The sequence below is a fragment of the Cricetulus griseus genome (assembly GCF_003668045.3).
Source record: "Cricetulus griseus strain 17A/GY chromosome 1 unlocalized genomic scaffold, alternate assembly CriGri-PICRH-1.0 chr1_0, whole genome shotgun sequence".
Classification (NCBI taxonomy): Eukaryota; Metazoa; Chordata; class Mammalia; order Rodentia; family Cricetidae; genus Cricetulus; species Cricetulus griseus.
In genome coordinates this window covers 146839260-146855279 of record NW_023276806.1, presented here as the reverse complement: position 1 = coordinate 146855279, position 16020 = coordinate 146839260, and the positions used below count along the sequence as shown (strand labels likewise).

Here is a 16020-nt window from a genome sequence, read left to right as displayed (position 1 = left end):
ATTGCTTTCCTGTTGGGTTCTTCTTTTATCCAGTGGTTCTCAGCCTTCCTAATGCTGCGACCCTCTAACAGTTCCTCATGTTGTGGTGACCCCCAACCATACAATTATTTTGTTGTTACTTCATAACTGTAATTTTGTTACTGTTAGGAATCATAATGTAAATATCTGAGATGCAGGATATCTTGTGAAAAGGTCACTTGACCCAAAGGAGTCGTGACCCACCAGTTGAGAACCAGTGTCCTAGAGTTACTCTGTTCTATTGGATGCATGTTCCCCTGCGGTTTTGTGTCTCCTGTGATTCCTGTGTTGTCCCTACTGCTGCTGCGGTGTCTTCTTTCAATTTTATGCATTAGGTTTTCCAGGGGGAAACTTTTTCCTTTACATGAATTGTAGGGGTTATTTAGGTAGATACCGTGGTTTGGTTATCAGTGTAGCCTCCATATGAATTTTTTTTTTCAGTTACCGTTATCATATCCTGGACCGTCTAAACGGCAGGTATTTGTGGAGACAGTAGTGCAGCCTTGTGTTTGACATGGTCACCCCCGAGTGTGGGACCACAGGTCCTGCTGAAAGACAAGTACAAATGGCAGTAGTCCAGCTGCAAGGCTGGGTGCCGTTTGCAGAAAGGCAAACATGCAAAGGTGAGTGTTGATAGTTGGGAGGTGGCCCGCAGAGGAGTAGGTAGATACATCCAGGACCTTGCAGAAGTAAGCGCTGATGGCACCAAGCCCTCTGCAATGCTCCGACATTCTGAGGAGCATGTTTTCGGGCCCCGTGATATGATCAAAAGTAATGGTGAGACGTCTGGTGTCAGTATCTCAATGGGGCCCACAGGGCTGATAAGAGGTGTATTAGGCCTCTCGGAGGAGTGCCGAAGACTGTGGCCGGAAGCACCAAGTAGAAGGAGGTTGGAAGAGATACAGCTTTAGGCCTAGGCATGCCAGCGCACCTGGCTCGAGCTGGGTTATCTCATCTTGAGGTATAGGGTGTTGTGTAGACTTGTGTTGTAGGGTCACAGTTCTGCAACTGATCTAGCAGGTCCATGAGACTGTAGCTTTCTCTGCAAGTGTGTCAAAACATTGGAGAGAGTCCAGGAATGACAAGAAACAGTGGCCACTGTCCCTAGAACAGTGGCTCTGTTCTTCAGACAGCTGCATGGTATATGCAGTTTGGACTCTAAGCAGGTAGGAGAGAGGTCCCAAGTGTGTTCCTTCTGTGAATTAGTGTGCTCAGACATCAGGCAGTTCTGAAGAACAGATTCAGAACCAGTGAAGACTGAGAGACTCTTCTGTTGTTTGAACTGGAATACGTGGTGATAGTAGAGGCTCATGGAGTTAGCCGTGGCTTGGGGCAGGAGTCACATTCATAGGTCACATTACAGTGTACTTCATGATGCCATTCCCAGGTCTCCATAGAGACCTTGTTACTGTATCCTGGTCACACTCCCTGGGGTGTCATGGTTTTCCTGTGAGGAAAACAGTGTTGGCTGTCTTTTTCAGCCATCTTCCATCCCCTTTCCAACACATTCTTTTGAGCTTGTTCTTTGAGCAAACCTGGAACCACTAAGAGAAGTCCACATTTTAGTGTTTGGTTTGTCAAGTCATTGTCATTTCTACCTGAATATCTGTAGTTAATACAGAAAATTTAGACCTTAAAAAAGCATATAAAAGGGCCTGGAGAGATAGCTCTGAGGTTAAGAGCACTGGCTCCTCTTCCAGAGGTCCTGAGTTCAATTCCCAGCAACCCACATGGTGGCTCACAACCATCTGTAATGAGATCTGGGGACCTCTTCTGGTCTGCAGGCACGCATGCAGGCAGAACACTGTATACATAATAAGTAAATCAAAAAATCTAAAGAAAAAAGTATATAAGGATCCTTTAACATGGTTTCCACATTCTTCTGTATTGTGGCATGACTTCATTGATACAGTCCTGTCTTGACCTTCTTTGTTCCTCCTTCTATGTATTCATTTGCATTTAGCAATCAACTCTCCTAGAATTTGATTTCTTTCTATTCTGTCTTATGTGCTAGAAGAAGTAACCAAGGGTTAGGTGTTAGATACCCGAGAAGCACACTAAGTTCCGCATGTTCAACAGTAAGTGTTACAACAGTACATGCCAGTTGTGCATGCATGTTTACTCTTGCTGAAACTAGAGGCCTCGGGGGCATGCTAGAACTGCTCTATCATTCATTCTTCATTTCATTATCTCATCCTTACCTGGTTATGCAACGTTCCTGAGATCAACTGCAGGCTGTTCCTTCCTTGCTCTACCACCATAGCCTACTTGGATGATTACAGTACCTAACCTAACTGCTGGCCTCTGTGCTGTCTTCGCTGATCCATAGTGTGTTTTATAAAAGGGATTCCGTTCCCTTTCCTGCTTCAATGGCTTCCCATTACCCTTATTTGTTTACATCAAACTCAGGCCCTCATACATGTGAGGTCAGGGCTCTACCGCTGCACTGTAGTCCCAGCTCCTGTCAGCTGGAGATCAGTCTAAGTCAGTGCTTTCCCAGGTGGGTTTGTGTACAAGATTATCCGTCAGGGTGCAGGTGTTCATTAGGACAATCTCTGTTTACTCTCAGTCAGTTAATTGATTTATTTTTGCTTTGAGTTGGTGTTTCACTATACTGCCTAGGCCAGACTCAAACTCCAGGGCCCAAGTAGCCTCTCCTACCTCAGCCTCCTTTAGGAACTTGGATTACAGGTGTTTACCCCATCTTGGTTATATTTACCTTTTTTTCTGGGGGGGGGGCAGCCATTGCTATTTTACAGCCAGTCTTGTGAGTGGCTCTTTAGGCATTCTGTCTTGAACCCTTTGTCCAATGGTCGCTTGACACTCAAGGGTCCAGAAAGCAAATTTCCTTGTTCACTTTGTCCATGTTGTGCAATATTAGACTGTTTGTTTAATGGGTTTATAACTTACGTAGTTTAGCTAATGATCACAAAATAGGTAAGTCAGAGCTTGGACTTTATGAGAAAGAACGACCAAATACAGAAGTGCAAAGATGACACACGGTTGTTCATCTGGTAAAGTACACAAAGTAAGCCTCTTCTCATAAACTAAAAATGATTCTGAGATTTTAAGTAAAATCCTTAGACATGTCTAGATTTTACATCTCTGGAATAGCCATTAAAGGCAAGTCTACAAGTGAATCATTCTCTGAATTTCTGTATCATGAGGTATTAAATCGTTATTAAATTAGATCCTCAGAAAGAAGCATATTCAGTAGTTTAAGATCTAAATAGTCATTTCCTATAAGAATGGTTATTTGTAGCATAAATGAATAAAACAAATTTTACTCTTTTTCAAGTCTTTGTATTCTATATTTTGGCAAAAACAGATAATATTTACTACTTTTATATGATCATCATAAATCCCACAAAATAATGGTAAGTGAACATACATTCCAATATGGGTATGCCATAAAAATTTTGGAGACTTCTTTTGAATTTGAATTAGCTTGAATTCTTCTATGAAATAGCTTTCAGGTTTTCTGCTTGCTTTCCTATCCTCTTAGCTTCTGTTTACATTTTATGTTTTAGCCTTATTGGGCTGTCCTGCTTCTCAAATGGGATACTCACTCTCATTCTTGTGAATGTAATTTAAAGACTGTAGCATAGTAGTGCTCCAAGTGTGGCCCTTGGACATTTGTTTCAATCCATGACAATCTAAGTGAGAATTCTAGAGGAAGCATTAGCATCCTGAGTTGCATTTTGTGTGGTCATCCTTGCCTCCAAGTTCATAGCCAGTGGACAGATCTGTGCAGAGGGTATACTATTCAGATCTCTGCATAGGGTATACTGTTCAGATCTCTGCATAGGGTATAAATTAGTCACATTTGCAGTGTGTAGATTGGTACAAGGATCGTGGGAAGTTGCCTGTTAGTCGGACACAGGGATGCTGTTCAAGCATATGGTACCTTTGTATCAGTCATTTGTGACTCAAAAAATGTTTAAGAATTGAGGAAGGCGTGAGCATTTATTAATTATTATTAACAACTATGTGTTAATGTTAATCAGAGTTGTGTTCCATAAGTGAAACAATTTGAATGTAGAATTGACTACTAAAATAAAATGTGTTTTCATTATTTTCAGTTTCTGCTTTTCAAAATGTTTGCTAAATCTTAGGAGATTTGTATTTATCTTGGATTCTAATTTACTAACAACCAAGCAAACTTTACAGAACTTTTTTGATGAAGACAGTCACTTTTTGCTTATTGTAAAAGTAGTAGAAAATTGAATGATGACAGTAGAGGTCATTCCAAAGAGGTACAGGACCAGTCTTCAGGAGTTTGATTGAGAAGTGTCATTTCTCAGTATAACTGAGTTCAGGCTTTGCCACAATGACAGAGAAGTGCTAAGTCCGTAGGGCATTGCTCACAAACACACTGGCTAATGAACCAGTTTAAGCATGAAAATGTATGTGACATTTGAATGAAGGACATAAATGGGCTCAAAATAAATTGATTGATAGAATGCATTTGGCTTCGTCATAAAAACAGACATTCAGGATTATTGTAATCATTAATTAGTATTTTGTAAGTTTCTTACCAAGCCTTTCTTCGGGTTGCCAGTGTTAAAACAGGACAGGGCTGGAGGAATGGCTCTGCCCTAAATTTCAGGGACCTGAGTCTGATCCTCAGCGCCCACATGAAAAGTTCAGCCATGGCAGCCTGAACCTGCCTTTGTAATCCCTGCACTGAGGAAGTGGAGATGGGTAGGTAGGTCCTGGAGATTGCTAAAACTACCCTGTTTAGTGAGCTCTGGGCAAATAAAGAGACTATCTCAATTTTTAAAAAAGTAAATAAATAAGTGTGACAATGCTTAAGGAATGACACTTGATCCTGTACTCTGGCATCTATAATTGTGCGTTCATCACCCTAGGCTGATCTGTGCATAGAGTATAGACTAGTCCGATCTGCATAGTGTATTGATTGCTAAATGAACCATGGGAAGTTGCATGTTGTTAGGAACAAGACAGCATTCAATAACGGTCAGCTCTCAGACAAACAAGAAATTCCATAGACTGATAAACCTGTTCATTATTGGCACAACAAGGAACAAGTTATTTTTCAGCTTTGTTGCTGATAGACCCAACTTGCTGTAAAAATACATGAGTTTTAAAGGGCTGCATGCAGTTTGCAGTTTTGCTTTGCATTTGTTATGTATAGTGTTCCTCCTGCATGTACACCTGCATGCCAGGAGAGGGTAACAGATCTCATTACGGATGGTTGTTAGCCACCATGTGGTTGCTGGGAATTGAACTCAGGACCTCTGGAAGAGCTGCCAGTGCTCTTAACCACCTAACTGTCTCTCCAGTCCCCTTGCTTTGCTTTTGTAATAATGCACTGTGATTATGATGAAGTAGGCACGCCCACAAGATGCTGAAGCACTCATCAGAGTATAAGCAGTAAGCTACTTTCCTCTTTTGAGAAAGCCTTGCTGCCTTAGCTGAACTCCATCAACTGAATTCACAGTGGTTCACTAAAGCCCTAGGGAATAAACACTAATGCTTTAAATCTGAGATCCCTGAAAACTGTTAGCTCGGGGTTGATCTTATCATTCAGGCTAATCAACTCTTATATGCCGAGTGCTTATGCATTGGCTTTCAAAGGGATAATTTCAGCAGAAGTATTTGAACTTCGGGGTGAACTTTGGCTGTTTTTGCAAGATAAGAGTGTAGCTTGGCGGCCAGCTTTAGAAATATGTGCCTTAGACTTACTTGGCTGCTGGCACACTCCCCATCCCCCACTTGTCTCTTTTTTAATTATCTTAACCTTTTGTGCAAGGAAGGAATGTCAGATGTTTTTCAGTGGCAGATAAGATCAAAGAAAGAAACAAAAGGTAGAAATTATAGGGTGAAGTTTCTATAGCTTGCCTTCGTGGGTTCCCAGTAAGTGAGAATAATAAACGAAGTCGGTGGTTGCTGTGGCATTGCACGCTGAAAATTACTGTCGGATCCCCTAAGGTCAGACAGGATGAAAAGATGTATGCATAGCCAGTTCATACACCAGAAATCCACTTGTCCTCTAAAGACTATTTGAGATTTTACAATAATTTTACATATAAAATATTTCAGGTGGCCACTAATGGAATATGGAAAACAAAAAATTTAAAAAACATAAGCTGTAGATTTTTGATTAATGTTTTTTGTTTAATGTTTTGTTTATGATCTAACAAAGCTTGCCTGAAGATCAGAGAAGCAAAGCAGCCAGCCACTAGAGAGTTCTCACCTCTACCAGTGCTCAGACCGAAGGGGTGAGCCTGTCCTCAGATTGCATCTCCAGATTGCACTGCTCCCTACCAAACCTCAGACTCCTTTTAGATTGCAAAGAGTTCCTGTCTCCTCCCACCTTATATTCCTCTCTCAGCCCAGAGAACTCTCTAGTGGCTGGCTGCCTTGCTTTTTTGATCTTCAGGCAAGCTTTAGTAGTTTATGAGCAAAGTGTCACCACAGTTTCTCAGTGTAGCCCTGACTGTCCCAGAACTTGCTCTGTAGACCAGGCTGGCCTCAAACTCAGTCTGAGATCCTCCTGCCTCTGCCTCCCAAGTGCTGGGATTAAAAGCATGTGCTACCATGCCTGGCTCAGCTCATATTTTTGAAAAATGATTTTCCTGAGCTTTCTGGAGTTGCTTTAAATTGTTTTTGTCAACAGGCTTCTAAGTGCTAAGAGACTAGTTTCTAAGTGCTATGGAAACAAAGTGTTTTGCTATAGACGTACCATGTACTAATGTAATCTAGTATAGATGAATCAACAAATACAGTAACTAGCCTTCAAGCTGGCCCCTGATGAGCCCTCCCTCAGGTTCTTATGCCTTGTGCAATCCCCCCTGTCAGTGTTATATCAGGGTGGTCCATATGTATTGTAAAAGGAGACAGAAGTGATGGGTTGCCACCTTGAGACTGAGGTGTGGCAGACACTACAGCTTCTGGCCTAGTTCCCATGTCAGTTCTCTCTAGAAGACTGTTGCCATGTGTTAAGTAGCCACTAGAAGGCCCCACATGGGGACAAATTGAGGCCTCTGGCCTACAGCCAGAGGCACTGAATCCATTTGCCCACTGATGCCTGAGTGTGTGCTTGGTGGCCAAGTCTGCAGCTCAGTCAAGCCTTCAGATGTCTGTAGTGCTGACTAGCATCTTGACAAAAGGCTCACAGGAGACTCTGAGTCTTAATTACCTCCTAAGCTGGCTTCCAAATTCCGGAGCAACACAAGATTTGAGGCAATGAATGTGTGTTTCCTTAAGTCACAAAGTTTGGGGGTAATTTTTATGTAGTAGGAGACAATACAGAGAGCAGAACAAAGCTTGTTGCGTGGGATACTTTTAAATATCGACAGTACTATTAAATCAGCTGTAAGTTAGTGTTTAATTTGAGGAAGCACTGATTAAGTTTGCAGCATGAAGAGTGAGTTGCCAGTGTATAAGTAGTTGCAAACTTTGAGTGGGAAATAGGCAACTTTATGCAGGTTTGTTTTTTCTGTTCTAATTATATTTTGTGTTTATGTTGTGGAACTTAACGAGACACTGAACTTTGAAAATAAAAGGCATTTTTAAAAAGAAAAAATATGCCAGGCTTTGGTGGTATGTGCCTTTAATCTCAGCACTCAGGAGACCAAAGCAGGTGGATCTCTGTGAGTTTGGGGACAGCCAGGACTACACAGAGCCCTGTCTCAAAAAAATAAAATATAAAGAGAAGTGAATTTTTACCATAGGTGGTCTAGGAGATCCATTTTGTTCCAGATGCTAGCGTGTCTAACATTGATCTAAGAGTGGTGGTACAAGGAATGTACCTGGTAGCATTCCTTGTTGACAGGACAGTTTGTGTGTGTGGTTGCTACAGACATCTTCAGTACCTAGAATAGTACCTGACACTAACAGCCACTTGGGTGTTAGTGCTTTTGTATGTACCTTTTCCCCTATTGTGTTAGTAAGACTGAGGATTAAATCCTGTGGCTGTAAATAAGTTCTAACTGTGTGTCCTCAGGGAGTGCTAATTGTTCAGGCTGAAGAGGAAAATAGCCATGGCATTTTTCTTTCAGAGTGCTAGTGATGTTTATGAAATACTCACTTTTATTTCCATAGCACAACCACTGCCTCAGAAGATGATGTCTCAAGTAGATATCCCCGAACAGACAGAAGTGGCTTCAACAGACATAACAGAGATGCAAACGCAGCGGGGAATTTCGCCTCAAGTAGCACATTGGAAAAGAGAATTGAAGATCTCGAAAAGGTATGAGTTGTAAATTAATTCAAAATAAAATTAACATGTCTTAGCATTCCTCTCTGTTTCAGGGCATTATGTCCAAAAGGAGGGGAGGGGGGCACTAGCAGGAGACACCTGGTTCTGCTTCAGGAACAACTTTGACTCCATCCTATGTATTTGCTCCTAGATGCTAGTGGTTAGGTATTTCCCAGTTTCCTTAGTGCTTGTGATAGCAAAACTTCAGAAATGGGCCAACTCCTTAGTCAGGTAGCCATTGCTTAGGTGTCTACCCCTGCAGTGGGTATTTCTGTGTGCTGCATCATCTGAACGGATTGTTACTTTAGACCTTTCAGTGGCTCTTTGTTAGGTCCCTATTTGGTGCTTGAGCCATTTTTATGTAGGAATAAGATAAACTTGCAGAGGTCTTGGCAGCAATTCGGATGAACGTTGCCCTAAAGCTATGAAGCCCATAATCTCAGGTTTGTCCCACAGACGTTGATCTAAAGTCGATAATGGTGCTGCTTGTTGTAGAATATTATTTTAAGATGTGTTACATTTGTTTATGCTCTGGAACATTTGTTTAGTGGCGTAAAGATGTGTTGCTTTTGTTTATGCTGCATTTGCTTAGCTCTGTGAAGCTGTGATTCTTTGTCTGAAACTCCTGATGGTCCTAATAAAGAGCTGAACAGCCAGTATCCAGGCAGGAACAAGGATAGGCAGGTGATGCAGCGCACAGAAATACCGACCACAGGGGCAGACACCTAAGCCCTCAGAAACACTGTTATTCACACAAGTCAGAGTCGACAGAATAGCAATGGGGCTGGCAGGCAGAGAGGATAAATAGGAGAAATCTGGAAGAAGAGGAAGAGCAAGATAGAGGACATCAGGGACCAGCCACCCAGTCTGCCAGCCACAGAGTAAGAGTGAAAGTAAAATATACAGAAGTAAGCAAAAAAAAAAAAAAAAAAAAAAAAAAAAAAAAAAAAGACCAGAGGCAAAAGGTAATTGGGATAATTTAAGTTTAAAAAAAAAGTTTAAAAAAGCTGACTAGAAACAAGCCAAGCAAAGGCCTGGCAGTTGTAAGAAATAATAAGTCTCTCTCTGTCTCTCTCTCTCTCTCTCTCTCTCCCTCCCTCCCTCCCTCCCTCCCTCCCTCCCTCCCCTCCCTCTCCTCCCTCTCTCTCTCTCTCTCTCTCTCTCTCTCTCTCTCTCTCTGTGTATGTGTGTGTGTGTGTTTGTGATTTATTTGGAAACTGGGTGGCAGGGCCCTCAAAAGACCCTGAAGAGCAGAAAAGCCTAAAGAGAAAAAGACCAAGAAGAGTCAAAAGAGTAAAACCAACAGCTACAACAGTGCACATGATGTATGTTGGTCACGTGTGTCCTCATCAACCCCCATCACTCCCGTCAGTCCTCTTCCCAAGCAGCCCCACTTCTCTGTGTGTGTCCAGTGAGTTTTTTGGGGTTGTTTACAGGCTCCTGGGCATCTCTCCAGTGACTACACCACTAAAGAAAATGCCTCTACCTCCACTCCCACCATTGTTAGTGATGCTCAAGGTAGCTCTGAACTCCTAAGCTCCAGTTACCCCCTGCCTCAGACTCCCAACTGCAACTATAAGTATGGTCCACCATGCCCGGTAAATAGAATCTCTTTTAAAGGAAAACAACAGCCGCAGATACACCATTCCCTCTTTAATTCACAAATGTCTTCAATTTTGTTCTTTTAAAAAAAATGCAGACACACTTCTTCCCTGACAAAGGTGCAGTGGCATTGGCACAGTTTGTGTCTTCAGTGTCCGTAGTGGCTGAAAGGGGCCAGGGTTTGCAGTCTTGTGCTGTTATTGACGAGTGTTAGCCATTTTAAAATACTGTGAGCAACCTGTTCCTGGATAATGCTTTGTGATTTTATTCACCAGGAAATAATAAGAGAAAGGCAAGAAAACCTTAGGCTTGTGAGGCTGATGCAAGATAAAGAAGAAATGATCGGAAAACTCAAGGAGGAGATTGATTTGTTAAATAGGGTAAGTATTTTTGCATTTCAATGCCTGGTTTATTTTTTATTTTAATTTATTTATTTATTTTTGGTTGTTCCAGACAGGATTTCTCTGTGTAGCCCCAACTATCCTGGAACTCTGTAAACCAGGCTGGCCTCTGCCTCCCAGGTGCTGGGACTAAAGGCATGTGCCACCACTGACAGGCCTAATGCCAGGGTTTGTTTTTTTGTTTGTTTGTTGTAGGGTTTTCTGTTAGTTTTGTTTTTGTTTCAGTAATTGAATGAAACTATGTAAGGGTTGAAGAACCTGTCATTGATGTGTATGGTTTGCTCTTTGGTCATAAGGTAGTCATTAATGGTGAGATCTATCTACCGTTTCATTCTGTAAACTGTATTCTCACCATCTCTTCAGATGATACTTAGGAATTTTCCCAGTTCTTGTTTGAGGTCGTGCAAGCTCTGCAGTGTTAAGTTTTGGAGCCCTTCCTTTTTGTGCTCAGCCCTAGAATTTCCTTCCTGCCCCAGCCAGAGCATCTACTAAGGTGATTGTGGTGAGAAGAGATCCCATTGTTGTGCTTTTTAAGAGGATTTTAGAGAATGGGAGAAAGAAGAGTTTGCTTCAGAGAGAAAAGGCCCCGTCCTCTAATCCATATTCAACTCCTACACAAAATAATTAAATGGTAAAGTGCTTGCCTCAGCTGGGCAGTGCCGTGGGTTTGATCCCATATGCCACACCAATAGAGGGGGCTTCAGGGCCAGTCTCTTCTGATGCAACTCAAAGGCAGTGACTTCGAGTTGTACATGAGCACAGGGCACCCCAGTTAACTTGCTCAAGGTTGCATGTCGGCGGTGGCGGCTGAGCCAGTATTTGACTTGGATCTTATGTAGTCTTTCATCTTGATCCTACTATAAGCATGTCTTTATTTGTGCTGGAATTCAGTTTAAGAGGCTTGGTAAATATTTGTGATGCCCATGGTGTGTTTGTGCTGTCTCAGACACCAAGAGCATTAAAAATAATCAGAAAATCTCCTCCCTAACTAAGTTTATAATTTAGTCATGATTCATGAATGTGTTTTTAACAGTTTTAATTTTAGGAACCTTTTCCAAGTGTACTGTTTGGTAATGATTCACGAATGTCTTTATCATTTAATTTTAAATGTAGGCGGATCTCAGTTGTGATTTTTGAAACCTTATTTTTATAATAGTTTGAACAGATTTGCTTCTTAGCATTATTCGGTCTGTGAATAAGTGCAAATTCTAACTATGCTAACGTGTATGTCAGTTGCCTGATAGTCCGACAGCAAAGTGTAAGTTCACGACAATGCCGTAGCTGTGTGGCATTTGACATGCAGTTGGACTTTGTCAAGTTTTAATACCATAAACTGCAAAGATAAGTCTTTACATGTCTGTGCTTCCTTCAAGTGATATTTCTTATATCTAAAACCATGTACTGAGCATATGACCATGTATTCATGGCTAGAATTCTAACACAGGGAACACCTCTCTCTCTCTCTCTCTCTCTCTCTCTCTCTCTCTCTCTCTCTCTCTCTCTCTGTGTGTGTGTGTGTGTGTGTGTGTGTGTCTGGATTCACCATTTTAAATCCTTGTTGAGGGCACATTTAGTGTAATTTTTAGAACTTAATACTTCAACATTAATTGAGTAAATGAGTTGTCTTTGTGTTTTATTTTTATTTCATCTCTCCTTTAGAATATTTTCCAGTATTTTTAAAGTGTTGTTTCCTCCCACTCCCCAGGACCTAGATGACATAGAAGATGAAAACGAACAACTAAAGCAGGAAAATAAAACTCTTTTGAAAGTTGTTGGACAGCTGACAAGGTAGAAGGCTCGAAGCTCGGTGTGGAGAATTAATTCTGTTTTTAAACTACTGATTGAATGTCATGGCTAAGGCAAAGATGATGTTCCTGTAATGCAATAAATACATTGAGATAACTGTATATTTATTTCCAGACACCAGATGGATATTGGTTTTCAAAGTTAACTCTTTTTCCTTATTAGTTTTAAAAAGTATCAACCTTGTATTTCACAAATTATAGTAACACTTTTAGTTATCAAAATGATACAGGTAATGCCTCTTGGTTTTGTGTAATATTCCAGTGATATATGGTTCAAAGTAACAGCCATTGCATATGTTTTACTTATGTCAGTACATATTCTCCCTAAAGGAATATGCATAGTCTTTGTTTACATGAATTCAAATACTTGGGGGAATTGCCTACAAATGCCTTATTACTAATGTGTGCGGCCTTCTGTGTGTTAATACTTACTCATAAAGACCTGTTCTTTCCACCTGCTCTAATGATTTCGAGTAGTAGTAGATACACTATTTTGAATAGCAGTAATCTTTGAAAGGAAATCTATTTTACAGAGCTACTTATGTTCTAGCTGGCTAAATATAAACTTAAGAAAATACTTGAACTGTGTTATAAGTGAGTGAAAATTTACTATTCTGTGTTTGAATATTGAAAAACTTCATTTACTTCCGGAAAAACAGTTAATGTATAGTTTCTTTTCTTTTTTAAGTGAGTTTTTATCATGAAAAAGCAATGTGATCTAGGAAACTGACACACTGGTATCTTTCTAATGAAATGACATAGCAGATTTTCTTAAATAATTTACAAAGAGCAGAAACTGGTCTTGAACAGTGTTCCCCTCCCTGCCACCCCCAGTGCCCCACCCTGAGCTGGTAAGTAGGGAGAGCTCAGGCTTGCAAAGTCTACAAATATCTCCTCTATTCCTGTGGGGCCCTGTAATGTATAGTTTCTTATGTAGGTACTATCTATTTTTTTTTTATTGCTCTATGGTTTATTAGTAAATATGGGATATTTAAAAAGTTGTGTATTCTTCTGGCCTCAAGTTGTGTACAGTTTCAGTGTTGAAGAAGAAAATTGATGCTTTTAATACCATGTGCTTCAAAATCAGAACCAAAATATTTTTCCACACTTAAAGTACGTATACGTTTGTTAACCTGTTTAAGTACGGGTGATGCAAAATCACTCGGCTGATTCCTGAGTCAGAGAATCCCTGGGATGTGTTTTTTCTTCACTAGAGAATAGTCCCATGTCACAAGGGATACGGCTTCCTAACACTGAAAATTTTGAGAATTCTAAATCGACCTTATTTGAAGATTTATAAAATAAAGTTGTCTTCTTTTAAATGTCCTTAGTATTTATGTCTTGTGTTGTGTTTCTGTATTACAACCCCTTGCCCTCCCTTAACACATGGGCACGTCATAGTTGAATCTTTCCCTTTTTCTTCCCTCTTTTTAATGGTTCTGGGGACTGAACCTGGCAGGCACTCTGGATAGGTGAATTTCAGGTAGACAGACTGTTTGTTCATCAGCATTCAGGACTTGAACATGGTAAAGCCCCATGGGTCCCCTGCTGGCTTTTTTTTTTTTTCCACTTACCAAATCCATTCATTTATCCACTGCTGGAAAAACAGGGAAGTAAGACAATTGGGGGAAGCATGGAGGAGTAGTGATCCATTTAAGATACTCCTTCTAGAAATCTCTGCATTGGCCACGAGTGTCTCTCCAACCCCTCACTTCAGAAGTTTGGGATTGACCATCAGAACCGCTTGAGGAACAGAAACACAAGAGACATAGTTTAGACCTTGGTCTGGTGATCCCTTGCCAAAGGCACTCCCTCTGTTCATGCTCTCTGATGATAGTGAGGTTGTCACTCTGTGCTTGAAGACTTGAACCAGGGCCTGCAATGACCCACCTGGTAAAAGCTCCTCTTCCCAACATTGGCAAGCCCAGGCTTCAAATTCCAGAATCCACATGGTGGCAGAAGACCCAGCTCCCATGAGTTGTCCTCTGACTTCTGTATGTTTAATGTTTCGTGTAAACATACACACAGAGACACATTCACACTAAATGTAAAAATAATAAAATGAACCATTATCCAAAAAAAACCTGAGCCCATATTCGTCTTTTGTTTTGAATTTTTAAGGTCTCCCTTTATAGCCTAGCCTGGCTTGAGATTCATTCTGTCATCCAGTCCAGCCTCAAAGTCATAATCCTCCTGCCTAGGGTTTTTTTTTTTTAATATTTTTATTTATTTATTTTTATTTTGCTTAACTATATTTCCTAACATGTTAGAGTTGCATCTTCACCCTGATCCCGGGTCAAATAGTGAGATACAAGTATTTTGCATTAAAATTTTCATGTGTTTGAGGCAGACATTTAAGTGGACATCTGCTAACTCTTCCACTTAGCCAAGTATAGTCCATGTAGTGCGTACCAGTAGACTTATGCCTTAGCTAGCATAAGTCTGTCCCATCTGAATGGCTGGTTCCAGAGTAGGCTTTTGTCACTATCCAGCCCTTGTCTGGTAGATCTAGTTGGTAAGGACTGTTTCATTTGCTGAAACATTTCTAAGCCATAAAGGGAAATAACTGATGCACACTGGGAAGTATATTACTGTGTTTTAATGTAATTACAAATTTGGAAAAGATCATTAAGAAATGTCATAAGTAAAAAGGATTCAATGTATGGCACATACAAAAAGTGTTGGTTATATTCTAATTTGTATTTTTGTAGAGTATGTCATCATCTACATAACCTTCAGTTCATTTGTTGTCAGTCTCTCTGGTAATTAAAATGTTAAATCACTTGATGGGCATTGATTGATTGCCCCATTTTATTTTGGTTTTCCTTCTGCATGTCAAATTGAATGTATGGTTTGCTTTGTTTTGTTTTGTTTTACTGTTGTGTTGTTTTGTTTTGTCAACTTTACTCCTTAGAAATTTTGCCTTCACTATGTGTTGATTTTATTCTCATGTAAGTTTTGTTTCTCTAAATATAAAACGCAAACGACAATTGCTACCAGCAAAAGTCACAAGACAGCTTAAGATTTACTGTGTGGTTAAGATCAGGAGTTCTGAACCCAAATATTGGTGAAAATTATCTGGTTTAAGTAAAAAGTGTTGTGTGAACAGTTTTGGACATTCTCATTGTGTGGATTTGATTATGACAGAGTCAGCTCAGTACAGATTCACTTTTATAATAAGCTTTTCATGTAAAAAAATGAATCCTCAATAAAAAGTACATTTTCATCTCCTTTTCACCAATGGCTACTTTTTTCTATTCTCTTCTATACCATTAGTGGAATCCCCTCCGCCCCCACCTGAATTTATTCAGAAGTTACGGGATACCCTCATCAGCTTATACTGAAACAATGTGGTGTTTCAAAAATTTTTGTCTTATTTAAGAAAAAAACAATACTTTAAGAAATAACAGTGTTAGCTGGGCGTTGGTGGTGCACGCCTTTAATTCTAGTACTCAGGAGGCAGAGGCAGGTGGATGGATCTCTGTGAGTTCAAGGCCAGCCTGGTCTACAGAGCAAGTGCCAGGATAGGCTCCAAAGCTACATAGAGAAACCCTGTCTCGGAAAAACCAAAAAGAAAAAAAAAAAAAGAAATAAAAATGTTAAGGTCAGGATTCATTGATGGTAGGGTTTTTTATTGTTTGTTTGTTTGTTTAAGTGTGAAAAGGTACATGTAGGTTCAGCTGTGGCTATGCCAGACTTTGTTGACTCCCCAAGGAAGGCCTTCCCCCCTCTGAGGAGTGAATTGGAGGGTGGGAAGAGGTGGGAGGAGAAGGGGAGGGAGGGAGAACTGGAGTTGGTATGTAAAATGAAAAATATTTTTAAATTAAAAAAAAAAAACTACAGAAATGATTTTTTAACTCAGAGTTGGAACTGTTACTAACCCGATCTGATGATGTTTGAAGAATTCCAGATCTCAAATAGCCTGAAACAGATAATAGGGTTTGGAAATGTAAAAATCTAGTCTTTG

General features: G+C 40.4%; 1 protein-coding gene across 1 annotated transcript in view; it reads left to right on the top strand.

Moving 5' to 3' along the window:
* Pawr (pro-apoptotic WT1 regulator) overlaps positions 1-15290 on the top strand; it is a 78352-nt gene extending 63062 nt beyond the window's left edge. Inside the window, exons 5-7 of the mRNA XM_027392457.2 lie at positions 8089-8236; positions 10123-10227; positions 11954-15290. Of these exons, the coding sequence (XP_027248258.1) occupies positions 8089-8236; positions 10123-10227; positions 11954-12040 (340 nt within the window). The 3' untranslated portion in view covers positions 12041-15290. The remainder of the gene's footprint in view (positions 1-8088; positions 8237-10122; positions 10228-11953) is intronic.
* Positions 15291-16020: the final 730 nt, after the last annotated feature.